The sequence below is a fragment of the Poecile atricapillus genome, chromosome 4 (assembly GCF_030490865.1).
Source record: "Poecile atricapillus isolate bPoeAtr1 chromosome 4, bPoeAtr1.hap1, whole genome shotgun sequence".
Lineage (NCBI taxonomy): Eukaryota > Metazoa > Chordata > Aves > Passeriformes > Paridae > Poecile > Poecile atricapillus.
Genome location: NC_081252.1, coordinates 66,445,703 through 66,473,536, shown reverse-complemented (window position 1 = coordinate 66,473,536; position 27,834 = coordinate 66,445,703). Strand labels below are relative to the sequence as shown.

At 49.8% G+C, this 27,834-nt stretch overlaps 2 protein-coding genes across 2 annotated transcripts; both read left to right on the top strand.

The window, feature by feature from the left end:
• The first annotated feature begins 12,771 nt into the window (after nt 1-12,771).
• LOC131579035 (homeobox protein HMX1) lies at nt 12,772-15,442 on the top strand. The gene is made up of 2 exons (XM_058838432.1): nt 12,772-13,106; nt 14,741-15,442. Exons 1-2 carry the CDS (start codon nt 12,845-12,847, stop codon nt 15,310-15,312), a joined length of 834 nt encoding a protein of 277 aa, XP_058694415.1. The 5' UTR covers nt 12,772-12,844; the 3' UTR covers nt 15,313-15,442.
• An 8,732-nt stretch (nt 15,443-24,174) lies between these two features.
• On the top strand, nt 24,175-26,643 carry LOC131578956 (homeobox protein HMX1-like). Its single transcript, XM_058838299.1, has 2 exons — nt 24,175-24,478; nt 25,113-26,643. The coding sequence occupies exons 1-2, from the start codon at nt 24,268-24,270 to the stop codon at nt 25,694-25,696; spliced, it is 795 nt and encodes a 264-aa protein (XP_058694282.1). The 5' UTR covers nt 24,175-24,267; the 3' UTR covers nt 25,697-26,643.
• The last annotated feature ends 1,191 nt before the right edge of the window (nt 26,644-27,834 follow it).

Genomic DNA, 27,834 nt, shown 5'->3' with positions numbered 1-27,834 from the left:
ACGTGTCACTATTTTGTCTTGTGTGTTAAGATGTTAGATCAATATCTGAATAATTAAATGCAGCAGGACAATGAACAGTTTAATTAGCCTTGAGGTTTTCAGAGTATTAGCTATTAAAACTAAGTAGGAAAATTGGCTTGCTCTGAAGCCTTTTATTTATAAATTGTGTCTTGGCAGAAGTACAGATCTAAGTTTAGTGTACATTTGGACTGTGCAATGCAGAACTGCTAGAAGAAAATCTTAATCCACCCGGACCTCAGCAGGAGTTTTTGTCTGAGATGAGTTACCTGCATTATGCTCTCACAGCACCTGTGAGAATCCCAAGGGGTTCTGCAGCCCCAGAACCATTTTGGAGTTGTTTTACACCACTAATCTCACCTGTGCTTCACTTTGAATAAACTTTTAGTGAGAAATGAGAAAAACACACCCTGTGTCAGGCTGTGTTGAGAGCACTTTGCAGAGGTCTGTGCTTGGTCAGGGGAGGGATGTAGCCTCGAGGTGCACTATGAAAAGGTCCATTTGCTCTTCAGTTACACCAATCTTCAGATTGCCCTGGTGTTTAAGCAATCAAAAGGTATCTACACATCATGTCTTCAGTCAAGAATTAGTGATGTTCCTCTGTGTGTAATTAATGTTTTGCTTACATTAATTACAGCTTCAAGTAAATACAGGCAAACAATTTGGAAGAAGATTAGAAGAGGAAACTAAAGCAGTGGGGAGAGAAATATTTTATACACTTTTAAAATTAGTGCAGAATGACCAGACACTTTTCTTACTGGCTTAATCTGCACAAGGAAAAGATGCAAAATGCTGATTCCCACTAGCAAAAATTCTTTCCCATGCATTGCCTCACAAGTGTATTGTTTCATACCAAGGAAGGCTGGCTAAATGTGCACATGGAAGAAACATCAGATAAAACTGCAGAATAGAAACAAGACAAAAACAAAGAACATGTGGCCTATGGTCAAAATCACTACCTTGAAATAGGTCAGATCTAGAAAATTCCAGCTCAAGGAAAGGCACAGTTTTATAATTTCTTTCCTCAGATTTCATTCAGATCTGAAACAGTGTTGTTAAATGGAAGCCATATAAACCTACATACCAGTTAAAATTTTCCCCAGATTCAGACTCTGTGAAAGACAACCTTGAGATTTTCATGATTATTTTCTTAATCATGCTGATTGTGGTAGAATTTAAAATAATCTGCATCTACATATCCTGATTAATATTTGATTAGGTACAGATACAATAATTGGCATTTTTTAGTGTTTGCAAAATTGGTAGTAGCAAACTAACCTGGAATATTAATCTGAATTTAAATTTAAACTAAAGAATTTATAAATTCTTGTTAGGTGTCATAAAGGTTCCCAAAGCTCTCTAAATTCTGAGTGTTTTCTTGGAATCAGCAAGATGCAAGTATTGCTAAAATCCTCATTAATCCTTCCCATCCATCATTAGATTTGGTCCTTATGGAAAGAAGTAGTTCAGATTCCTCAGACATACTTCTCAAGGGTAACCTATACTTAATTTATACCTCATAAAGCTAAGGTGTCTCTTCTTTGAGTCAGATCTCAGTGGATTTGGGTTTTTTGTTTTGTTTTGTTTTGTTTTTAGACTGATGTTAGTACATATATGAAAAGGGAAAAACCTTTGTGTAGGAACACTCAGAATTTCAGCACAAGACAGAAAGCAACAACCCAGCATCAGGCAAAAAGATGCTTTCTCTTTTTGACTCTGGATCATTACCTCTTTTTAGTGCTCTGCTAACCTCTGGGGTGGGTGCCCACAAGACTTCCTGGATCAACCAAAAAAGGTTCAAGGAAATATTTCATTGTCACACCTTTTTTATCTTTCTGAACTGAACACATAACCAAATGTAATTAACTCAGAGTAGTATAGCTGTTTGCTTAATAAAACAATTCAAATTATGGTGGAAATGAAGAGTTCCAGATGAATCAATTGTTTTTATCCCTGTGGACTAAAAGAACAAAAAATCTAACCAAATTTAATCTACTGGATTTTTTTATCCTCAACTGAACTTTACTTTGACTTCACTGTGCCATGTAATAATTTGGTCGAAATCACACAAAACTTGCCTTTTATGCAAAGGAATGGCTGCCATGAAGCTTTGTACTGACACAGTTTTGAGGCTATGCGTATACATTTTTAAGGATAAGCTAATGATGGAGTGATGAGTCAGGTCCTTGGTCTGCTTAGGCTGTTCTTCATACTAAAAGGCACAAATGGAGGAAGGGGAAACAGTTATTATGGCCAAACAAAATAAAAACAACCAGAAAATGAAGAAACAAAGGTGGGCTTCTTTTCAGCTTGCGTCAAACAGCTAGAAGTTAGGTGTTTGGTTTAATCTCAATGTCCTGCACAGCAATTTTGGCAGCAGTTGCAGTAGCCATCATCCCTGCCAAGCAGGGATGCACAGAGAGATAGATGACCCTCTACAGGAATCCCTCTTGCCTCTCTGTGCAGTAAAGTCAAGATAATCTGTCAGACTTGACATCTGACTTCAGTCTGGCCCCTGCCCTGAGTGGGGACCACGAGGCACTGGAACGATGTGCTTGCTGCTATGGAGAGCCACCCTGTTTAACACACACATCCTCCATCCCAGTGAACCCTGTGGAGACTTGGTGCGGAGACCTGGAGGTGTTTTACGGCCAAAAGGTACTGATAAGATGTCACCAAGTGTGACAATCATGACTGTCAAACGTCCAGTTGTGAAAGCAGAATCTGTGCTTAGTGTCTTAGCAATTGCAAGCAGCTGGTGGTTTTTGTTCCCTCTTGCTAAATGTAAAAGGACAGCTCCTCAGGCCTGACCAAGCCTGGGTGACCCATCAGGGCTGCCAAGGGGATTGGATCTGCCTCACCCTAAGCAAGGAGAAAGGCAGGGTCAGGCGAGCTCTGCCAAAGGTGGAGAGAGAGCACATCATGTTTCAGCAGCTCTGAGAAGCACGGCAGTGTTTTACCTGCTGACAGCTCCACAGAAGACAGATGCAAGAGGACCCCAAGCTCCTGCTGCAGAGGGCTGCCAAAAGCCCCAAGTGCTGGCATTGTTCCAGCTGCTTCCCCTCTGCTCTTTTCCCTGCTGACCTGTGCAGACAGTGAGAAGGTGGATGGGAATGAGGGAAAGACTTCTCAGCTCACCTGGTCACCCCCTTTGACAAGGCAGACGTATTCCACACATTTTTTGCATGGGATCATTCAGATCTGTGAGGCAGCACTGTTTCAGATCACCTGGTATAAGCTTCTGAAAAGTTCCTCTTGTGCACCTTAAAAGCACAGTTGCTGTGAACCTGAAAAGTGGAGATCTGAAAAAAGTGGCTCTGGGATATAAGGGATGTAAATGTCAACCCTTTGACCCCAGCTTGTCAAATGTTGTTCTCCTTTACTGCGTGGAAGCCCCACTTAAGCACAAGCTTGTTTGCTTATTTATTAAGTACATATGTTTTATGGAGTCTATGATCTGCAGAAAACATTCCAGCTTTTGGACCCAAGGGCAAAATCCTTCTTTCCAATCTGTACAGACGATCTTTATGCTGATATTTTGCTCTTCCTAAGGGATTTCCGTGTATTGAGGGAAAGAGAAATATCAGAGCTCACATCCACCAGGTGTATTGAAAGGAAAAACCTGCTTTGTTGTTCTCCTCATTGCCTCCTTCGGCAAAAGGGAAAATGCAAAATGGAAAATGCAGTAGAAAATATGATGATTGATAGAGTTAATATTTAATAAACTGTCTGTTCTTTACTAAATCTGGTGTCTTTTTGCAATAAAATGATAGTTCCATTAACATTAACAGGACTTCATAGCTCAACAAAGGAATGGAGATACTTCTCAAACACTTATCTTAGGCATTTTCTGTGAAAAAAGCAACATTTGAAAAGGTTTCCTTTCCACTCTTTAGATGTGTGTGATCTTGGATCACCCCTCTAGTTTCTCTTCCTTTTTTTTCACCAAGGGTAGTCATTTCCAATAAGGTTCATGAAGGGTTTCTGCTTTTGAAGGTCCCAAATGGCTTAAATCACTCCTAGCACAAATGCACTCTCTATTGTGGAAACTGAAACCTGCCACACCATAAGGTGATCTGTATATTAGAACCAGATATCCCTTCACATCTGTATTTCCAAGCAGCAAAGCGGCGTGTTTTGAGTTAACCTACTTTTAGAGAGGCTCATCAGATAGAGATACAGCTATAAATACTGCTAAAGGGCTGTGTTTGCCAGACTGCTGCAAGGATGCTGGCAGGGGAGAGGAGGAAGCATAGGCAAGGAGTGCACTTCTTTGTGAAGTACTTGTCACCTACACAAACTACCACAACTGCACACCATGATGAGAGGGCCCCTCTTCTTCCCTTGCCAGATGCACAACAGGGGTTTGGGGGCTTCAGACTGGACCCCTGCTGGCTCCATCCTCTAGTCCTAAGTGCAAATGGTGTGGTATGGCCTGGCTCTCCCCTGCCAAAACAGGGTGCTCTGATATCCCCCAGGAGCAGTCTGTGGACTTTATTATCCTCTAAATGCCCTGACACAGACTGAAAGGGAACAGATAGGCCAAAAACTTCCTGGCAGTAAGCTTACAGTGAAGACTGTGAGCAAACATTTGCCCAAGCCATGATCCTTTTTAGCTTGCCCATGCACACTGAGAAAAGAAAGCCAAGCTGTGTGGAGCATTTGAGCAGGGCGGGGCAAGACCAAGTCATCTGTGAGCTGGAGTGGAGAGGCCGCACCATCACAGTGTGCTGGCTGAAGAGGGCAGTCCCAGCTCCAGCTGAGCTCTTCCCCTCACGAAATTCAATTGACTTCGTCTTCTGTGCCCTTCACACCTCTGCACCGTGCTCTGTGTCCCCACCGAGCACCAAGAAACCTCCCCCAAGGCAGAGAGCCGGAAGAGGGCACGCAAAGCCATTCACACGACTTTTCCTGTACCATGGCTGCCCCCTAAACACGTGGGAAATGTTGGCTAGATATGCTCTATATTTGATAGGAGCATGAAAAGGTTAAACATAGAAATCTGCACTTCGTTTGATTAGTCCCCGCCAGCAGATGTGGGGGTTGAATTTTGTGTGAGGAAAGGACATAAAAGGGACATTGACACCTCTTCCCACTTGGTATGGCAGACAGCTAAGCTACACCTTCAGCTCTCCTCACCCACTTCTCCAGTACTGTCCTCATTTAAACAGAACTTTAGCTTCCTCTGGGCAAGACATGCATTTATGGAGTCTAATATGGAAATTTTCCTGCAGCAAGGCCACTTATTGCTCCAATTTCAGTTAACTGCAGTGTAGATTTTATTATTCATAGCCAGAGGCTTGTGTAAATTTCTGGGTTGACTTCTCATGTCTTGGCAGGGGCAGAATGTGAGCTGAGGTACTCAGGTTTCATAATGAATTACTGTGGGAACTGGCTCGCGCCATCCTAACACAACTCAAGGAGTTTGGGAAGTCAGAGGGGAATCTTATGAGAAGGAGCTGATATGGTTGGGTTTCCTGGCGAGCCCCACTGAGATCCTGGGGAAGATAGCACTTCCCAGTGCTGCTCCAGGAGAGAAAGCAAACAGAGCTTTACCACCGAGTTCACTCAGTGCTTGACCCAGCCTTCCTACTGCTGCAGGGTTTTCTAGGACTAATCGGAATTGATAACAAAATAATTCAGAACAAGAAAGTGAATGCATTTGGGGTTTCCATGGATTTACATGAGGGTCTGAGTTCATTACAATATTAATTTTGACTAGGTTCAATCCTTTCTAAAGGCATTTCAACACTATTTTCATGCTGTACCAAAATGTAATTTTGTATACCATAATAAACATATTCATGTGTATGTAACTGTATATGTCTCCAGATATGTATCTCCACACATGCTGGAGCATTGCAAAACCATTTATAATCTATTACAGAACCATTTGAAAATTACATTCATCCCCAGATTTTAATGACTCACATAAATTCTACCTACGCATGGATTTCTATAAAGATTATTTCTGGACTTGCTCAAAGGTTTCTGGCTTTACATTTGCATATATATCATTGGTGAAAGAGTTTTTGTTTGGAGGGAGAATATGTATGCTTTACTCAAATATGATTTAGAGAAGCATAATTTTCACACGACAAGGGAAAACACTTTCCTTGACATAATGAAAGTTTTAAAGGTTGAATAGTTGCCCTCCTTTATGATGAATGACTCAAAAGTCAGTGAAAACGAGATGCTTTCTGTTTTCTATCTATGCAGAGCACACTTGCTTCTTATTAATATAAACCATAAATATAAATTATTTTTAATATCATAAAGTTTCATGAAATTTCCACGAGTTTTCTTGAACATTAGAATATCCCAATAGCATATAAACAGTTTGAAATATTTTACTATCAAAGTGGAAATACTAGTATGATTTTTGCTCCAATGTTAATAATATTGGGGGGGTAACTTTGATCCATGCATCAATTTTCCTTTTACACAACTGTAAAAGTACAAAGGATGTTTTGTACTGTAAGTTCTTAATACTTTCTTTGATTGAAATTGGCTCTGTCCTGGAATTAATCTAAAACTCCTGAGTCTATCAGATTTAAGAAGGTATGAGTTTTTACTAAATTCACTAAGCTCCAAGAGTTTTTGAAGTTTGATCTGAGAATCCAATCTATCAACACATGTGGACGTTCATTACAGTCCTTGACAAAGTTTAGTTTCTGCTAAAATAATTCAGGGCTGGATAAAGGAATGGGAAAAGCTTTTTAATTTTTACTTCAGAATCCCCAGCTTCAAGTTTCGTCAGAAAATCTTCAGATCCAAGCAGTGGATACATACCAACAAACTAAAGACTACCTTGCTGTTCAAAAAATAATTTGACTTTTTTCTTATGTTGCATTGCTCAAAAATCAAATGTTAAATGTTTATTTCAAAACTGAAAATTATATTCTCTTGTGACAGTGCAAGATATGTTTTTTAGTTCCCTAGCTCTTTAGATTTTGGTAAAATAATGAGTTGTGTGCAGTGTTTCATTTCAGGAAACCTTAATTTTCTGCAGGAAAATAATTCAAAAATCTTACTTGATAATAGGTTAATGTTCTGAAAAGCTTTGAAAAGTCAGGGCTTTTTTTTAGAGTGTCTCTGTATTTTCCAACGTGATTGTTAACAGAACAAAATATCCATGGTTAGGTCTGGTAAGGATCTCTTTCCATAATGCTCTTTTGTCTGTATAACAATAATAAAAGCTTTATTGGCACCTATTTCACATGACCTCCATAATTCTCCTGTGGCTGACCCTAACCAGTACCAATAAAACCATGCATTTTCTCACTGTACGTTAAAGGAAAAAAAAAAAAAAAAGTTTAAATTGTATAAGGAAATCAATGCCAAAGACCTTTCTAGAAAAGTTGCTTTAAAACAGGATTGTATTATAATTGCTGTCTCATTTTCTGCAGGGACTAATTTTTTATTTTAGGATCTCATATATTTGCTGATGGTTTATTTTCTCCCTCTCTCCCCATCTTCAGTCAAACAATTAGATATTTCTGACAGGGCCCTGGAATTTTAACATAAGGGAATAGATATTCCCCAAAATCATTCTCGAACTGTTTTCTTAGTTAATATATCCAGGTACCCAAGGACATTCTCCAGGTCGATTTATCATGGGTTAAAATAGCCCTCAGTTAGCAAGAAGCCAGCTCTCAAGCGATGCTATTCATGCTGCGATTGTATGGCATCTCTAACGAGCAATAAATAGGCATCGCGGACAGTCAGGACATGCCACAGGCTGGAAGTTTCCATCCAAAGCACTCGGTGACTATCTGTGAATAATGAACACATTCATGGGACGCAGCATGGGTTATGCAGCGTCCTTGAAAGGGGAAAAGTTCTCTTCCAGTATCACTGATGGTGCAGAATTCAGCTGGGCTGGGTTTATAAAGATAGTACACTGGAAAGAAAAATAATTTGCTCCGTTTCACCATCTTCAGGGACACGTTAAAATTTACTGTAATTCAGGAAGGAGTCCACAAAATGTTGCTGCACTCAAGTGCTGTTTAACTCTCACTTGAGGAGCTTTAGGGTTTTCTACCTGCAAGAAAAAGTTTCCCACTGCCATGTCCTTGTCCTTTTCATGTTCCCTGCCGCAGAGGCCACCCAGAAAAGGTTATCCCCGTGAGATGCGCGTGGGATCTCCATCCAGGGCTGGGGGCTGGCAGGGACATCCCTCTGAAAAGTCCCCTCCGCTTGTCCCTACGAGCCTCAGCGGGGCATTACCCACCCCCCCGACTCCTGCTCCCCACTCGCCGCTTGCTGAGGACGGCAGAGCCCGAGCAGGGACCTGGCAAACTCTAGAGGGACGAGAGAAGCCCGGGCGGGAGAGTTTGGGTGGCTCCCCGGGAAGGTGAGCGAGCCCCCGCCTCTCCAAGAGAGGAGCCGGAAGGGAAGTGTTACACAGAGCTTTGGGGAGGGTGAAATCATCTTCTGGTTGATCTTTATTTTATGGGGGATGATTGTCTGTTATTCTGTTGTTTTCTTGTTTTATTATTACTTCTAAGTAGGTATTCCCACCATCCCACCACCTCTGTTCCTCTGAAGGAGCCCTAGACACGAAAAAGCAACACTGCTTTCTAGGAACTGTTTTTTGCGTTTTGGTGGCTCACGACTATGTACAGAAGATGATAAAGCAGCCTTTATTTGTTCTATTTTTATACCTAAACCCCCGAACAGAACATGGCTGAAACACTATTTTAAAGTACACACACACACACAAAGATAGATAGACAGATAGATAGATAGATAGATAGATAGATAGATAGATAGATAGATAGATAGATAGATAGATAGATATACACGCGGGTTTATGTGTATAATTATAAATTATAAATATACATGGTATATCAACATAAATATACGTATAAATATAGAGATATAAGTAGAAATAGAAATATATATGTATATCAACACATCAGCTAGAGAGGCAGATATTGACCAAGAATTCCCTTACCCTCAGCGATGCTGTCTGATCTCCTAGGAAGGTGTCAAGAACTGAGGGATGTGTTCAGCACCGCTTTTTGTGACGCGGAGAAGGGAGCACGATGCCCCTGCCCAAAGCCACCTCTGCCCGCAGCGCTGGGGGTCAGCAGTCCTCCGCAAAGAGCCAGGCTCCAAAAATCGCGGCCCTTAAAAGCAAAGAGGAGCAGAGGTTAGGGGTGCGAGCGATAAAGCCTGCCTTTCATTTCGCTTCTTTTTACGACACATCGAGGCAGCGGAGGGAGAGCGAGGGGAGACATCAAACACCAGCGGGGTAATTGCATTCACATTGCAGGAAGCCGCTCCGCTCCATGCGGACGCGGCCGGGCAGCGCCGGGAGTGCTCGGCCCTCCAGCACCGTCACTCACTGGAGCCTCTTGTCAGACGCGTTTCGGCCCCAAATATAGCCCTGGGTCCGCTGATTCCCTACGGAACCCGGCCCCAAATCCCCACTTCTGTCTGTCCTCTGCGTGCAGCCGCCGTGGAACAAACCCTGGCGGAGGCTCAGGAGCGCTCGGGTGGTGGCGGGGGAATATCCCGCGGGCATCCCGGAGCGGTGGGCACCAACCCAGGAGTGTTCAGCCGAGGAGACCCCACCGGCAGCGGGGACACGGCCCGCACCTCGCGGAGCTGCGCCGGACCTGGAAGTCTCCGACGCCTCGGAGAAAAACACGTACCTGGGGAAGAAACAGAGCCAAGGATGGAAAAAAATAAGAGACCCCATCATCCCTAGTCTAAACCAGGTCTCAAAGCCAACTCTGTGGTAAATATGTGGGTTTTTTCTCCCTCCTGACCCACGGGAAGCACCAGGACCTGCCCAGGGAAAGAATCTCCATTCCTCCGCCTGCAAAAAAAAAAAAAATTACCGTGGAGCGAGGAGATAGCCGTGGAAAAGAGGGCAGTGGGGGAAGGAGAGGTTTCGCTGAAGCCCGGCCGAGACGGCCCGGGAAGTGCAGCACGGCCCCTGCCCGGCACGGGGGCAGCCCGGGATGGGGGCAGAGCCCTCGGGGACCCCTCGGCCCCCGCCACCTCCGGCCAGGTGACCCCCAAAGGCGTAAGGGCAGCGGCCAAGGACCACTGGGTGCGTTTCCTGCTTCCTACCCTGATGGATGGCTGCAGGAGACACACGCCCTTTTTATTCTCATCATCATATTAAGCACTAAGGATAAGAAGCCTGAAATGCTAATAATGTCTCTATAGCAATGCAAAAAGTGTGTAAACATGACTACGAGCTTTAAAAAATCCCCGATAAACACGGACATGCAAGGACAAGCGTTGTATTTGCAGGTATAGAATTATACTCATCCTGATTTTGTGTTTCGGGAATACGCCTGAGTATGCATGATTTCCACAAGCACAGTTCAGCATTATTGCACACCAAAGAGTTACACGTCATACTAAAGAAATATAGGGTGCGGGGAAGCAAGAGCAAGTTTAATCGTGGTGATTTTATTAAACTATTTATAAGTGGAAAGCAGAAAATATTACATAAGTTGCAAGATCACACTGTAGGGACACTTTATAAAATATGGGTATGGGACACAGGCATATCTTTTATAGATATGCAGATTGTGTATGTGATGTATAGAAGCAATCACGGGCCACATTTTTCTCTTTATTCCGGAAAGCACACGTATATTTTCTGAGTCTGGCAGTCAAATAGAGCTGACAGTTTATGAATGCATAAGAACTATCGGCCAAAATCATATTTCCCATGCAGGAAGAAGCAAAATGTGCAGAGCGTATTTGTTAACGTCACTTCTGTGCAACAAGTGACAAATGCTCTGTCGCCCGGCTTACAATTCACTAGACTGCCCTCGGTCTCTGCCCAAGTAAGAGAGAAAGACGAATGTGCCGCGATATATTCCCATTTTTCCAGAGTCCATTTCAGAGCTCCGGCTGTTTGTATCTTTCTGGAGCCGTTGGAAGTGGAATTATTCCCTTATTATTTTTTCTTTTTTTCTTTTTCTTTTTTTTAAGTACTCTTTCAAAAATAGAGGGTGACCTCAAAGGTCCTCAGTGGCACTCCGGGAAAGCGAGCGAGCCCGCTCGGTGGCGGGGAGGCCGGCTCGGCTCCCGGCTGCGCCCCGGCCCCGCCGGACGCTCCCGCTGGGCAGCGCCCGGTGCCTCCGATCCACAGCGGGAGGGGGAGGCGGGGCTTGGGGAAAGGCTACTTGTCCAGGAGTACCGCAAAGGGGAGCAAGGAGGGATCCTCCGGCAGAGAGAGCAGAGGAGGAGAGGATTGACCAGCAGATGAGAATCGCAGGGGCAGCTCTGTACTCACCCAAACCTCCGCGGGTCTCCGACGTGCGCTCTGGACCGAGTCTCCCCTCTACTAACCCGGCTCGCCTGGTCCCAAGGGAGAAGGCAGAGGATAACCCCCCTGCTCCGGCGCTCCGCAGCGAGGAGGACTTTGGTGGGGTTGCTGGGGTCCATGACCCAAGGCTGGCTCCAGAGGGTCGGAAAAGGTGGGCAGGGGGAGGACGACTTTAGATCTTCCCACGGAATGGTATTACAGTAAGATAATGATAAAAAAAAGTCGGGCTGAAGAGGAGGAACTGCAGGAACCACGGGCCGGGTCCTGGAGGGGGCAGCGCATCGCCTCTGCCTCCCCGCCTAGGGCAGCGGGAGACAGGGAGTCCCGGGCGGCCCCTTCTCCGATGAGCGGGGCTGTCTGTCCTTCTAAATAAACTACACAGACACCGTATGCACATCTATAAAAATATATCTGCATTGGTATACTCGCATATATAAGGGAAACAAAACGGACCTCGGGTGACCCCTTAGAGGAGAGTCCTCTCCCCTTCCCTAGCAGGCAGCCTCCCCTCCACGAGCACGACCCCCGCTGCCTCTCACGGGAGCAGTACTGTCTCCGCCACTCGCCCAAAACCGACCCAAACGCCTCAGCCAGGGGGCTCCGGCTTGAAGACAACCTCACCGCTCCTCCGGCAGCCGGGCCCGTGCGGCAGGAGCGGGCTCTCCGGGCGGCGGAGGGCGCATCTCCTCCGTCCATCGCCGCCGCCGCCACATGAAAGCGCTCGGCGGGGGGTGGGCGGGAAGTGATTGTTATTAATGATATTAATGACATTAATGATATTAATGATATTCATGACATTAATGATATTAATAATATTAATATAAGCGAGATGTCCGCAGTGCCGATTGGCTGCCGGGGCTGCCCTCTGAGCCCGCTGCAGCCAATGGAAGGTTCGGGACGTGGAGCGGCCAAGCCCCCCCGGCTCGGCCCGTGCGCCGGGGCCGCCCCCCCGCACCGGGATTTGCTCCCTAATTGACCTAAATAAGGAGCTCGTGAACGGCGGCCCCGGGGCGGCGCACACACACACGGACACACAGGGACACACGGACACGGACACACACACACGCGGACACACAGACACACACACACACACACACACAGACACACGCAGACGCCCGGCAGCGCCCGGCGCCCGGCGCTTCCCCCGCGCAGATCCCATTCGGCGCGGCGCTCCGCCCACCGCAGGATCCCCCGCTCCTGCCCGCCGCTTAACTCGCATGACATTTTTATTTCGTTATTAGCGTTTTCGCGCAGAATCTGGCGCCTCCGATGGGTTGTCGGGCTGCCTTTTTTTTTTTTTCCTTCCCCGTTCCCTTCCCCTCCTCCCCCTCCCCCCTCCCCTCCTAGCTTGCAGGAAATGATGGCAAACCGCGATCTGAAATGATTACTCCGGAAAAAAACGCTTTTATACCAGGAGAGCATCCACGGGGCTAGGCAGAGGCGAGAGGCGGCCGCGGGGCAGCGGGGAGCCGAGGACCCAGCCGCCGGCGGAGCCGGGACCCCCTCCCGCAGTTCTCTGCGACGATGCCGGACGAAGCCACGGAAAACTCCGGCTCCACCTCCGCCCGCGTCTCGTCCTTCTTCATCGAGGACCTGCTGGGCACCGAGGGCACGGCGGGCGGCGGGGCGCGGCGGGCGGCGGCGGCGGGCGGCGGGCGCGGGGGTCCGCGCTGCGGGCCGCACTCCCCGCTGCGCATCGGCGCCCCGGGCTGTCCGCTCCGCGACGCCGCCGTGGGCTGGTACCGCCGGGCACACGCCGCCTTCCTGGGCTGCGCCAGCCCCGACAGTAAGTCTCCTTTCCCCACCCTTCACCGCCGGGCCCGGCCGGGGCTGGGGGTGTTCCTGCTCCCCCCGGGGTGGGGTGTCCGGGTCCCGCCGCGGCCCCCCGAGCAGGCCGGAGGGGGATGCACGGAGTGCCCCCGCAGCCCCCGCCCTGCCTCCCGGTTTTCGGCCGCTCGGGGAAAATCTCCGGAAATGCTCCCTATGTGTCAGGCACCTGGAGCCTCCGCCCCGCCGCCCAAAGTGTAAACAGGGATTCTTGGCTTGCTTGGGGATTTTTTTTTTCTTTCCCTTTCTACCCCCTCCCCCCATCTCTTTTTCTTTATCTAATTTCCCTCTCCTTTTATTTTTTTTTATTTTTTTATTTTTTTTTAAGAGGCAGGTCTGGCTCTTTTTCTTTCTTTTTTATTTTTTTTTTTTTTTTGACTCCCCATCAAGCTGGGACCACCGTCCCCCACCTTCCCCAGTGGAGAGTTTGGGAAGCCGGGGGAGCAGCTGGGCTCGGTTCCGGCCGCCCCTTCCTGCACAGGCAGCCCCGCGCGGCCTCTCGCTGCAGGGATCCCGATGTTGAGGGTGCTGGAGCAGAAGCCGGGGTTCGGGGCAGAAATTAACATATGATAGAGTAAGTGGGCTCCCATCAGCGGTTATTTTCTATCTACTGATAGAACAAACATTGTGCCTCGGCGCATCTCTGTGACTCTATACGAGCCTGCAAAGATCTCACGATTGCTCAATAAGGAAAACAAGCGTGATTTGTAACCCAAATACTTTATTTTTACAGTATTGGGTTTATTAGTATTTGTAATTTGTCTCAAAATTACATATAGAAACAGCAAAGTACTCCAGAAACAACTGCGCTTTTTCCCTTTTTTTTTTCTTTTTTTTTTTTTTTTAAATTTCTGCTTTCCCTCTATTCTATAAAGAGTAGGAGATATTTTTTTCCCCTTTAAAATTGTAATTGGAATACACAGTGTTTGAGGCCCCATGGAGATATGGCCCGATACTGGAATAGTTTTCCCCACCCATAACCTTTCTGAAGTCCAGAATAATGTGAGTTGTTGGGTGTTTTTGACCCTTTTCATATACACACGGAGGCACTATTATGATTACCCCTCTGACACAACATATTACTTACAAGTGTACTTTTAAGTATGTACGTGTGCATTCGTGTATAAACACAGACGTGTGTATATAAATAAGAGGTCACACGTATCCCCGTGTGTACGTACATATATAAAAATTACATACGTACTTCTATGCATATGCACGGGTGTGTGTACATACACGGATGCGTTTTATGGTTTGAAATCAGCCCGTGTGTGTTATATAGGTACACAAGAGTGCGTTTGTGTGTGCACACATATGTAGATCCACGAGCACGCCCGTAGAGCAGTATATTTACATACATAAAATACGGGGCTTGTGTTTCCATGTAAGCATGTGTGTGTATACCCTCAGAAATACTTGGGAGTTTATGGCAGGGGGCAGAGGAGCGGCAGGAGCCTTTTCCCGGGCCCCTCGCTCCCCGGCCCTGCTCTCCCCGCAGCCGCGTTGATTTCCCCGGGCGGTGAGCGGGGCGGGGGCGCTGCGGATGCCCCCGTTCCCTCGATCCCCGCCGCAGCCCTGTGCCTCTCTTTGCAGCCAGCGACCGGGACTCGCCCGAGCTGCCCGAGGAGCCGGCGGAGCGGGCTGGCAGCGGGCGGGCGGCGGCGAGAGGCCCGGCGGGCGGGCGGCCGGGGCCGGGCGGCCGAGAGGAGGAGGAGGAGCGCGGCGAGGAGCCGGGGGAGCCGGAGCAGCGAGCCGCCGGCCGCAAGAAGAAGACGCGCACGGTGTTCAGCCGCAGCCAGGTGTTCCAGCTGGAGTCCACCTTCGATGTGAAGCGCTACCTGAGCAGCTCCGAGCGGGCCGGGCTGGCCGCCTCGCTGCACCTCACCGAGACCCAGGTGAAGATCTGGTTCCAGAACCGCCGCAACAAGTGGAAGCGGCAGCTGGCCGCAGACCTGGAAGCGGCCAACCTCTCCCACGCCGCCCAAAGGATAGTGCGGGTCCCCATTTTGTACCACGAGAACTCGCCGGCGAGCGCCTTGGGCTTCACCCTGCCCCACATGTCGCCCCCCTTGGTGGGCTTCTCCAGCGGCGTCAGCTACCCCCTGGGCACCTTCCCCGCCGCCTCCCTCCCTTTCCTAAGGTCGCAGATGACAGGACTCGTCTGAGCGCCCACCTCCGCCGGGACCGCGGCCCCCTCGCCCCCTCCCTCGGCTTCCAGCTCCACCCCCCTTCCTCCACGGACTTCTTATTTTCAACTTACACGTTTCTTGATTTTCTGCTTTTTGATTTTTTTTTTCTTTTTTTAAACGTGCAATAAACTTACTCTTGGGGTTAACTCGGAGCGACGTGCGGCAGCCCGGAGGTAGCCGAAAGGACTTGAAAGACCCCAGCCATGCACCGGGATCAGGTCGGCGGGGCTCCCACCGCCGCGCATCCAAAGAAAATCCAGCTCCGTGGCAGCGGCAAACCCCTCACCGCCTCCCCGGCCCCGGGGTGACACAGACCGGCGTTTTCCGGGGGGCAGCAGGCTCCCCCGGCCCTTCCTCCTGCAAGCCGCAGAGCTGCCGAGTGTGACACGAATGTACGGGAGCAGCCGGCGCTTTCCGGCCGCGCCGCCCCCACCCCACGGGCGGCCAAAGCTCGGACCCCCGCCGCGGCCAGGACACCTTCCCCGGGACCTCTGGTGGCCCGGGACAGCGCTCCAAGCCGGGGAACCTTTAAATGTCCCCGCTGGCCCAGCGGCTTTCCGTGCAGAGAGGGGAACCCTGCTGATCCCGGCCTCCAGCAGCTTCTCCAGGGCCCTTTGTTTTAGCCTCTAAATCCGTACATATCCCCCTCCCATCGTTACTCTCATTTCCATACTACCGATACCCAAGCATGTGCCGGTGCCCCCTGGTCCTTCTCGATGCAGAAGTTTTGATTTGAAACAACTTGAAGGCAAATTGTTGGAAAGAATTCGCCCTGCTGAAATCCGAGCTGTGAGGATTTGGTTTCTTTGTTTTCGTTTTATTTCCCTGGCAAATTATCGGCTAAAACACACGGTTTTATATATACACATATATATGTAATTCTACACACTGTATTTTGCAAGTGGATTTGCCACTTTTTTTTTGGTCTCCCGAAGAGGTTGAGGAAAGCGCACCTCGACTTGTCCTTCTCTTATGGGGTCGGTTTTTGTAATCGATTAATAATTCACTGGCAATTAAAAAGGAAGGAAAGAAAAATAATCAGACGGGAACAGACTGGGGAGCTGTACGGCTGGTTATGCAAGCGAACCTGTAACGTGATATTATATGAATTATTATGCATGCCAAGTTATTGTTTTTCTTTAATAGCTGTTTTGTTTTCCTCCTCCTTACCCACTCCTAAAATTAATTTCTGGACTATTATAATTTTTAAAAGTTTGAATTTCTTTTTCCAAATATTACGGGGGAAATGATCTTATAAAACTCGGCCTTAGTGGAAAGTCAATCTTTGATCGTACGTTCTAGGGCATAATCAGCTGCAATTGAACCAACCAGCTCGGAGCACTCGGTGTCCCTGCAGGGAAGGCCAGGTCCTGGATCTGTAGGGGAATGTGCATGCGGACCTGTCTCTTGTGAAGGAAGGGCGATCTAATTCTTATTCTTTCTTATGCTTTTCATTACAATTGGAGCAATTTTTTTCTGGTTATGAAGTCGATCAGCGAGATGTGGTGGAGCTTTGATACAAAACCTGAGAAGAAGGGTCAGGGGTGGATTATAACCTCAACAAAATTTTGGGCTTTCTCCCCATTTTTTTTTTCTTTTCCTTTTTTCTCTCCTTTATTTTTATTTTTTAATTTTTTTTTTTAATTTGCTTTTTTTATTCCCCTCTGCTTTGGCCTGAAATATGGCTCTCATGGCCAGCCTGTGCACTTGAAGTCAGGACGTTGCAAGCCTCAAAACCAGTCGAGAATTGCATGTACATGTATATATACATACATACATATATATATATATATATATATGTACTGATAGGTTCCTGAGAAAAGTACTAAATTGCCGGGATACTGGCTTCGACATAAGCCCGTTTCTGGAAGCTGTTGTCTTTTGAAGTTTTTTTTTTTTTTCCTTTTCTTTTCTCCTCTCCTTTTTTTTAGGGTTTTTTTTTTTTTTTTTTTTTTGTTTTTTTTTTCAATTGCTGTTGATCTCCCTCTGAAATCTCTGGACATATTCGACTGCCATTTTTTTTTTGCCATATCCGTCAAACACCAGAATTTGAGATGAAAACTTTTAAAGCCTGGTCCCCGAGCGGTGTGAGGAGGACCGGGAAGAGGCGCAGCTGGGGATGTCGGTGCCCCGGACGGGACTCGGCGGCCGCGGGGAGAGCGGCTGGGCTGGACTTCATCCTTTTCGTGCCACAGGAGGTGACTTGGGGCGATGTTTCTTCCTCAGGGCGCAAGCACTTGATTTTGGTGCCGCTCAAAGCCTGGCTGCCCATGGAAGAGAGCGGCTAGAGCGTTTTTCCCGTCATATCCAGATCCCCAGATCTCCCAGTGTTACCTACTGGAGTAAAATCCTGACTCACTACAGTCATATCAGAGTAGATTGTAATCCAACAAGAAATTCAACACGCCTGCCACTCTCCACATGCCTTTTCTTTGGAGTAACATATGAGATTATTATACTTCTGATTCTACTAAATATTCTTTCCTTGAAGTTAAGGAACTGGCAGAGCTAAATGATGAATCGGATTTTTAAAATGTGTTTTGACATTAGTATGTTTGTTTTTTAAAGATGTGCTGATTATATCAATAAACAGATTTTTTTTTCATACACTGTATTTGTAACTTATGATTATCGTAAAATATTAAAAGGTGCAAAACGTGAAATCATCTAAGAAAAAGTGCTTACTATGCCTTATTCTGTACATGCAGAAAATTATTTATAGTGGCTTATTAAAAGTTTGTGCTGAAAGTAGGAACATATACACCTCAGGTTTCTTTACCTCGTAGCTTTTGTAATGATATTTTTCCCTGTATCTGTTGGGAAGAAATTTCTGCAGGATGCAGAGAAACACCTAGCACCAGATGCAGTCCCTGAGGTATGTGCATTGACTATTTCCAAATAGTTAACCCCCCCTCAGACTCGAATACCCAAACCCATCCCTCAATTCAGGACAGCAAATTCCTCACAGTTTTCTTCCTTGTGTGTATTTCTTATTAAGCAAATAAAAAAGGTAAGAGTCACACGCTTTGTGCTGCTCCTGCAAACAGAAAGCTCTAAGAACAATGTTGATGGACTGTAAAGCTCAAAGTACTTGTGCAAAGGCTGTTTATGACATATAGAGACATACGTTGCTGCTTTATAGATCAAAGCAACCTCAGAATAGCTTTAAAATAAATCCAGTTATACTACAGCTGTAATATTATTATGCAGCATAAATCCTTGTCTGTTGACATTTATTTAATGAATGTTGCTACAACAGCTTAGCTAGATGGCACTCCAGAGGCGAGGCAAAGGAGAACCTTGCCAGATTACTCACAAAGACAACTTGTGTTTATTGGACGCTAATAAAAATAATCAGTGAAAAGATTTTTTTTTAAGCAAAACAAACGACAATCAAAATAGAGCCTGAACTGCCCTTTTGAAATAAATTCCTGGTGTAGCTGCAGCAAGACGATATTATTAATTACACTTTAAATGAAAATGGTCGATATGCTGGAAAGCACCTTGTTAAATGGCTACTTTGCAAATGGCACATTGCTCACCGGTTTAAGATGGCCCATAACTTTTCTCGTAGGCACGAGTCTGAAATATTCATGCAAATCAATACTTGATAAATCTCATAGGTGCGTGCTGGCTCCACTGTTCAACAATATATTTGGATCGATTATTTTTTTTTTTTTTTCTTTCTTTTCCACTGCATTATCTTGGAATAGTCTGTCTGTGTCCCCTGCCAATGTGCCCCACGCTCACCATCGATCGGAGAGAGACTCGCTGCAGACTCCAGCGGACGTGCAGTGTTTAGTGCTGTCAGCCTCAAATTAGATCCAGGCAATATTCCTACATTTCTCTTCCCATTCCAGAAGAATGTAACTGTATGGGTGAATGTAAATGTGGATGCCTTAATGCTTCCTTTAACTGTCTTAAGTTTTTCAACTCTTCTTAAGATTTAATTTTTATGTAGTGAGATACATGAAGGTCTATTCAAAAAGATATAAATGAAAATTTAGATGTGCACCTAAAATTTAAAGTACCTTTTTTCTTTTCTTTTTTCTATTCTTTTCCCTTCCCTTCCCTTCCCTTCCCTTCCCTTCCCTTCCCTTCCCTTCCCTTCCCTTCCCTTCCCTTCCCTTCCCTTCCCTTCCCTTCCCTTCCCTTCCCTTCCCTTCCCTTCCCTTCCCTTCCCTTCCCTTCCCTTCCCTTCCCTTCCCTTCCCTTCCCTTCCCTTCCCTTCCCTTCCCTTCCCTTCCCTTCCCTTCCCTTCCCTTCCCTTCCCTTCCCTTCCCTTCCCTTCCCTTCCCTTCCCTTCCCTTCCCTTCCCTTCCCTTCCCTTCCCTTCCCTTCCCTTCCCTTCCCTTCCCTCCCCTCCCCTCCCCTCCCCTTCCCCTTCCCCTTCCCCTTCCCCTTCCCCTTCCCCTTCCCCTTCCCCTTCCCCTTCCCCTTCCCCTTCCCCTTCCCCTTCCCCTTCCCCTTCCCCTTCCCCTTCCCCTTCCCCTTCCCCTTCCCCTTCCCCTTCCCCTTCCCCTTCCCCCTTTACCAATTCCACTCTATAAAGCAGTTGGATATTATTAGCTTTATTCGGAATTCCCCTCCAAATTTTTCCGCAGGTATCAAGCACAATGTCTGGAGAAAGGCGATTTAGCAGAGGACTCTGAACTGACCAGAACAGAAACTGGAAACAGAAAGAGAATTTCGAAAAGGGATGCTCTGTCCCGGGGCACAGCATGGCCCAGTCCGCCTGTGCCCCACACGTCTTGGGCGGGAGCAGTCCTCTGAATGTGCCCATCTCCCTGGAAAAGCCTATTGCTGCCTGAGTCTTGTAGCTGCCTTCCTGGGGAAGTCCTGACACCGCTGCTTTCCCTCTAGTGACACCGTTTTCTCTGCTCTCCCTCCCCGGGATGCTCGGCGCAGGATGTCCCGAACCCTGCCTGCTCCAGGGGGGCGGCAGCGGAGCCCTGCCGGGGTGATGGGAGACCACAACAGCAGCCCGCAATTCATGGGCAGCCCCTGCTGAACCGCTAAAGCGAGCTTTATTTAGGGACCAGCAGCACCAAAGTGCCCAAACCCGCCTAATGATTTTAACGAGTTTTTCGGACAGCGCTTCTGTTCAAGACCCACTCGCCAGGGCTGTGTCCCGGGAGAGCATCGGAGATGGTTTAAAGAGCGCTGCGAGGTGCCGCTGTGTCCGCACTGTGTTACTTACAGGGGATCTGAAATCCAGGAAGGCAATTTTTCCTTCGAGTACCTCGGGGGATAAACCAAGCTCGATTCCGAAACCAAGAAGAACCAGACTCTTTGGCGTTTCTGTACCATCTAATCAGATTTCATTTCCATCAGGTTTAGAGTAAGAGACTTTTTGTGCTCTGAGCTAAAATGGAAATATAGATATGTTTGACGAGTGATTTCTGGTAAACAGCTTTCCCAGGTGAAAGGTTTCCACTCTGCACGATGTTAGCTTCTACTACAGGATTATGTTATTAAAAGGAAAAGGCTGGCTCTTCCTGTCCTGCCGCCGTGCCGTACCGGCCTCCGTGTCCTCACACGTCCCAGACAACGAGGTTCTTCACAAATAAAATGCAAATGACGCGTGGGCTGAAAGAGTATCAGCGTCGGAAAATCTCTGCCTATTGCAGGAAAAGCTGTTGCTTGTAACCCGCAGCCCTTGGGATCCCGGGGGTGAGCGGGGCGGTGAGGAGCGGTGCTGGAGCCGCGAGGTTTCCACTCCCTGGCCTCTCTGAGCCCAGCCCCTCCTTGCTCGCCCTGATCCCCGCAGAACGAGGAGGCTGCGGCCAGAGTCGCTCCTGCCGCTCCTACACGAATCTGTTCCCAGGGCTGCTCCACGCGTCCCGGGAACCATTCGCTGGAAAAAACTCCTGAATTTTGGGAAAGACTCTCACCCCTCCGCCCGCTCGGACACTGTTCCCCTCATTAACTCTGGGTCAAGTGCGGGGCGGGGCTCGGATTGTGTTGCTGGGGGTCTGCAGCGGGCCCGGGGGGTTCTGCTGCCTCCCCCCACGGCAGCCCCGCTCCCTCCGTGGGAGAACTCTTGGCAGGTGGCTGTTTGGGTTGTGCAGGACACGCTCTACCTGTTGGTCTTTACTTTCCCCTGAAGGTAAGAGTGAGCTAGCAGAGGGCATGAGGAGCCCGGTTTAGAGCTGTCTTGTAGAACTCTCTGCAGGGGAACCCCGGACCCCCCCCGCACCTTCCTGTGGTCAGTGAATTGATTCCAACTTGTCCCAGGGGCTGAAGAGATCCAGCTCTGTAGCGTGCTCCCTCTGCACGAAGTTTGTCGGGGAAAACAAAAAAAAAACCAACAAAACAAAAACAGAAACAAAAAGAAAACCAAACCCAAAACCAAAACAACAAAAAACAACCTAAACAAAACAAACAAACAACTCCCCCAAAAACAACCCCAAAAACACAAGAAACCGAAACAACTCCGGTTTTGAAAAGTGGCCACATGGGGCTGGGGAAGGATGACAGACCTTTCCCAGCAGGGTGTTACCGGACCGCTTCTCCCAGGGCTGGGCTTGGACTGCTCGGGGAGTGGAGGGGGCTGCGGTTGAAAAAAGATTGTGTGGTAAAACTTGTGTCTCCTTCTTCACTTTCTTTCTTATTTCTGTCTTTTTCAACTTTCGCTTTTTCTTCCAAGAAAATGTCTTCTAGGAAAATACACTGACTCAAGGCATTCGCTTTTGAGGACAGAGGTTTTTTGTGTTTTTTTGTTTTTGTTTTTTTTTTTTTTGTTTTTGTTTTTTCGGAGCTAGAAGGGAAATGGTTTGCAGCAAGAACAGATGGGACGTGCAAGCACATGGGACGTGCCTCACTCAAAGACAGAACGAAGGGAGGCCGAGACAGGAGTGCAAAGAGTGACCCGACCTGGCATCCAAGTCTCTCATGCTCTTAATTTTACCATCTCAGACTAAATTTCTTAGTTTGCTTAATTTTTTCTTTGCTTAATGCTTCTTCGCATCTCTTACATGGGTCCTTCCCTTGGTCCTTCCCTCTCTGTCTTTTAAATGGATATTTTGCTCTGATAAAACCCCCAGTTCGTATAGGAGACTGCAAGACAAATGCAACAAGTTCGGGTATTTGGACAATAATCGTGTTGATGGAAGATGGATGTATTTCTTTTTCGGCTGGTGGATAATGTGCAACTCTCCAGCAGAAGGCTGCATTAAAATTTGAGTGTATTCATAAAGTGAAAAAAAAATAATGAAAAAGAGCTAAAACCCGCTCTCTCAAGTACCACTGCATTAAATATTAATGCATCCCAAAGCCTTAAGATGCCCCTGATTTTAGCTCATGGAATCTCTAGAATCACGATATTTAAAAGTCTGTCAGCAGTTCTATTGTCAACTCCTTTTCAATGACTTCTCGCTTTCCCTCAGCAGTTTTCGTGGTGGAAACCTCGAGACTCGAACTAAAAGCCCTCTTAAAAGCCGGTTGGAAGCATTTCCCTGGCTTTGCACGGGGTCGCAGAGAGGGAGAAGTTTCCCTGTGATGCACAACGAATGGCGGCTCTAAGATCGCTGGACGTCCTGCCTCGAGTAGTGCAAACGGGGTTTAAAACGCCGCAGTGCCGGGAGGTGTGGGAAGCAAAAGTTCTCAAGATAGTACAGAAACACATCGATCCTTCCCCAAGTTCCACAGCCAGGTGAACGCTTCCCCATCTCCCACAGGCACACCTTGGAGACCCACCCCACACACCCCACACAGTCAGCCAGCACTTTCTCATTCGGAAGTTACAGAAGAGCTCTGCTGAGCGGCGGGGAGGACCAGGGGATGGTGAGGGGTGGGGGGGAATGTGTGGAAGTTCTGTGTGGATTTTGGGGTGGTCTGACAGCACAGGGCTCTTTGGGAGGAAAAAAGGGTCCTTTACTCCCCGGGGGAGCCATGTGTATTCAATCCGAAAATCTTCAGGTGAAGGGATCACAAAGAAGAGATTCTGGCTGTAAGAATTTCTCTTCTAGAGCCTACCCCACTGCAGGACAGTGGCACAGACAATCTGCAGCAAATACCCTCCACAGACTTCCTTCCTTCCTTCCTTCCTTCCTTCCTTCCTTCCTTCCTTCCTTCCTTCCTTCCTTCCTTCCTTCCTTCCTTCCTTCCTTCCTTCCTTCCTTCCTTCCTTCCTTCCTTCCTTCCTTCCTTCCTTCCTTCCTTCCTTCCTTCCTTCCTTCCTTCCTTCCTTCCTTCCTTCCTTCCTTCCTTCCTTCCTTCCTTCCTTCCTTCCTTCCTTCCTTCCTTCCTTCCTTCCTTCCTTCCTTCCTTCCTTCCTTCCTTCCTTCCTTCCTTCCTTCCTTCCTTCCTTCCTTCCTTCCTTCCTTCCTTCCCTCCCTCCCTCCCTCCCTCCCTCCCTCCCTCTTCCCCTTTGCCGTGGGTTCTGGCTCTGCCCTCCCTCCGCCCACTGCCCAGGCAGGCGGGCAGGCAGCTCTGCCCTGCCGCAGCTGCCCCGGGCACCCTTTCGGGACACCTGGGCGTGCTCCCGGCCCCTCCCTTCCTCCCCGCTTCCCTCCAGTCCCTGCCGCCTTCTCTCCCCTGCACCGCTCCCCCCGTCCTCAGTCCTTTGGCTCCCTCTAGCTCCATCCCCTCCCTCCGTCACCCCGACCCCTCCTACGCGGACCCATCCTTCCCTCCGCCCCGGCTGCGGCTGCCGCCCTCCCGCCGCCGCCGCCAGTCCTGCGGCTCGGCTCGGCTCCGTGCGGCTCGGCCCGGACACGCTCGGCCCGGACACGCTCGGTTCGGACACGCTCGGCCCGGACACGCTCGGTTCGGACACGCTCGGTTCGGACACGCTCGGTTCGGACACGCTCGGCCCGGTCACGCTCAGCTCGGACACGCTCGGTTCGGACACGCTCGGCCCGGACACGCTCGGCCCGGACACGCTCGGCCCGGACACGCTCGGTTCGGACACGCTCGGCTCACCGCACCATGGTGCAGCTCGGGGGCGGCCGCCGAGCCCCTCCGGGCCCGGCCGCGCCGCCAGCTTTCAGCATCGCCAGCATCCTGCAGCCCGGGCCCCGCCGCCCGGCCAGGGAGCAGGGCAGAGCCCGCTGCGCGCTGCCGGAGGAAGAGGAAGAGGAGGAAGGGGAAGGAGAGGGGCCTGAGAAGCGAGACCCCAGTAAAGGCTCCAGCGACTCGGGTACGGAGCCAGCAGCCGCCTCCGGCTATCCCGCACGTCGGGTCGCAGTCCGGACCCCACCCAGGCGGTACCGGGGCACGCCGGGCCGGGCCGGGCCCGCGCACATAGACACAGACACAGACACAGACACAGACACAGACACAGACACAGACACAGACACAAGCCCACACGAATACAGACACACACGAACAGTCACACTCGCAGGCATATGCAGACACGCACACACAGACAGACAGGAGGACACGGGCACACACAGACACAGACAGACAGGAGGACACGGGCACACGCACACACACACACGCAGGAGGAGGGGACGCTCCGCGGAGGGGATGCCGCACAAGCACCAACCTGCTTCCAGGGTGTTGTTCCCCACTCCCGGCCTCCTGGGGCTGTCCCGTACCCAGGAGTCCCTCACTTTCCTGTCTCACAGCTGGCAGAGGGATTTCCTTGGGTTCTTATGGAAGCGCCTCACCCTTCTTCTCCCCTCTGGAGGGTGTGGGACCGCGGCCAGCCCTCGGCAGCCCCCTCCCCATCCCGTCCCCCACCCTCTCCCTGCGCTCCGCCGGGCCGTGCGTGCATGCGGGGCGGGGGCGCGGGGTGCGGCGGGGGCTGATGCTGTGCTTTGCCCTTGCAGGCAGCGAGTCCCGCCGGCTCCGGACAGAAGGGACGAGCCGCGGCCTCCTCCCCGAGGGGGGCGATGCGGGGTCCCCGCTCCCCACGGAGGGGCTGCACGGTCCCCCGCAGCCGCCGCCGCGAGAGGCCGGGGGCTCTGGCGCCGAGAACGGCAGATCATCGGCGGCGGGCGGCAGGAAGAAGACGCGGACCATCTTCTCCAAGAGCCAGGTGTTCCAGCTGGAGTCCACCTTCGATGTGAAGCGCTACCTGAGCAGCTCCGAGCGGGCCGGGCTGGCCGCCGCGCTGCACCTCACCGAGACCCAGGTGAAGATCTGGTTCCAGAACCGCCGCAACAAGCTCAAGAGACAAATGTCATCCGAGCCGGAGGGCCAGGGGCCCGGGCCGGCCGAGCCACCCGGGGAGCCTCAGCCCCCCACTGCCGCCTCGGCTCTCTCCTTCCCGTCCCTCTACAAGGACAGCCCTCTGCTCAGTCGCTGTTTGCTGCCGCTGCCTTTTCCCCTGCTCTGCCCGGGCAGCGCCATCCCCTACCTCTGCCTCCCCGGGCCGGGCAAACACTTCAGCCTGGTGGACGGGGACGTATAGCCTCTCCCCTGGCCCCCGACCTTCCCTTGCCGGGGGCCGCCCCGAGTTTATTTATGACTCCGCTGTGCCAGTGGAGTGTCTGTCTTGGCCAGAGCCGCCACCCGGCCCACGGAGGGGCAGCCCGGGCTCCCACCACGCGTGTCCTTGGGCTGCCGACACGTTGCTTAATCTCGGAAAGGTGCTGCCAACCCGCTCTCCCTCTTGCAGCGCTTTTTCTCTGGTCGGGACGGAGGAGATAACACGGAGCCACCTAAGAAACCGGGATGAGCTCTGCCTGCCTCCTTTCCAAATTGTCCCGTTCCGGTGTTACAGGAGGGCCGATGTTGTGCCTCAGTCCGTGGGGACCGTGTCCCCGCTTCTGTCCCAAGCGCCGGGGCGGTCGCTTTGCTGTGAAGCGAGTCACGTTTCATTCAGATTGGTAATGGTGAAGGCCGCTCTGTGCTTCTCTATCTCAAGCTCTCCACCTCTAATGTCCCTCAGAGTAGCTTCTCCCCATCTTTTACATTATCAAAATGTAGACGCCTTTCCTCAGATCTGGTTCCTAAACTGTGACTTTCCTGCTTTTTCCCCCTTCGGAAGAAACACCCCAAGATCTCTCTTACACGTTTTGTGCTAACTGGTTCTCAGACAGGGCCTCATGTGATGTTTTTACAGAACAAGAGAAGCTGTCTCTTGTGCTAATCCCGCCCCCCGAAATCTCGTGGGATGGTTTTACCTGCTGTCCTAGGGTAAAGAAGTGGGGTTTTAAATTTTTTTATATCTATCTACACATAAATTTGCAAACGCTTTGATCATCCTTTGGTTTCTAAGTTCACACGCTTTATATCCCAAAGCTGGAAACAAACCTTTTCAGAAAGTTGGAACTCCCTCCTTTTCAATAGTCACTGCTAGGTAGATAGTAAAGGAAAGATATTTCCTGGAGTGCATCGATGGTTTTTATTTTACAAATAAAGAGCACAATTAAAAAACTAAAACACAATGGTGGCATTACGGAATTCATCCTTAGCACGCGCCAATGGCAACTCATCGATTTTCCCAGTGGGAGAAAAACACGATATTTGTTTCGGCTAGATAAGATGGGGTTTTCTTTCCTCTTCGCACTCTTCCGTTTGTCTTTCCGTGGGCAATCGATGCAGATGCGCGGGGATCCCGGTGCAGGCGAATCCCCGCGGCTTGGGGCGGCTGCCGAGGCTCCATCCCAGCCGGGGCTTTATCCCAGCCGGAGCTCCATCCCAGCCGGGGCTCCATCCCAGCCGGGGCTTTATCCCAGCCGGAGCTCTATCTCAGCCGGGGCTCCATCCCAGCCGGGGCTTTATCCCAGCCGGAGCTCCATCCCAGCCGGGGTTCGCTCCCAGCCGGGGCTCCATCCCAGCCGGGGCTCCATCCCAGCCGGGGCTTTATCCCAGCCGGGGCTCCATCCCAGCCGGGGCTCCATCCCAGCCGGGGCTCCATCCCAGCCGGGGCTCCATCCCAGCCGGGGCTCCATCCCAGCCGGGGCTCTATCCCAGCCGGAGCTCTATCCCAGCCGGGGCTCCATCCCAGCCGGGGCTTTATCCCAGCCGGGGCTTTATCCCAGCCGGAGCTCCATCCCAGCCGGGGCTTTATCCCAGCCGGGGCTCCATCCCAGCCGGGGCTCTCTCCCAGCCGGGGCTCCATCCCAGCCGGAGCTCTTTCCCAGCCGGGGCTGCCGCGGGCATCCTGCAGCCGAGGCCGGCTCCAGCCCAACTCGGGGAAACGTTTTCCTCGGCTGTCTGAAGTTTTCTAGCGGCTACGGTGATCTAGGAGTGTTGTTTGACCTCTCTTCTCGCTTTTTAATCCGTTTCGAATCAGTGTCAAGTGGCAAGAGGTGTTTCACAGGGCCCCCTTGCTCTGGAAAAAAAAAATCAAAAAGAACCTCGGGGCTGTGGTGAGGGTGGTGTGAGCAAGCGGACGGGCTTAAGGGGACCTGCCAGGAGCGCTTCATAGCTCAGGTTTCCCCAAACTGGCACCCCGGGGAAGGTGTAGATGATGAAGATGATGAACTGACAGTCTGAACCGCAGGACTCACGCTTCTTTTGTCATCTGAATTTATAATGATAGTTAAAGAAATTAAAATCCTCTGAGTCTGCGAGTTGCTCCGTGGCTAAAAACCACATTTC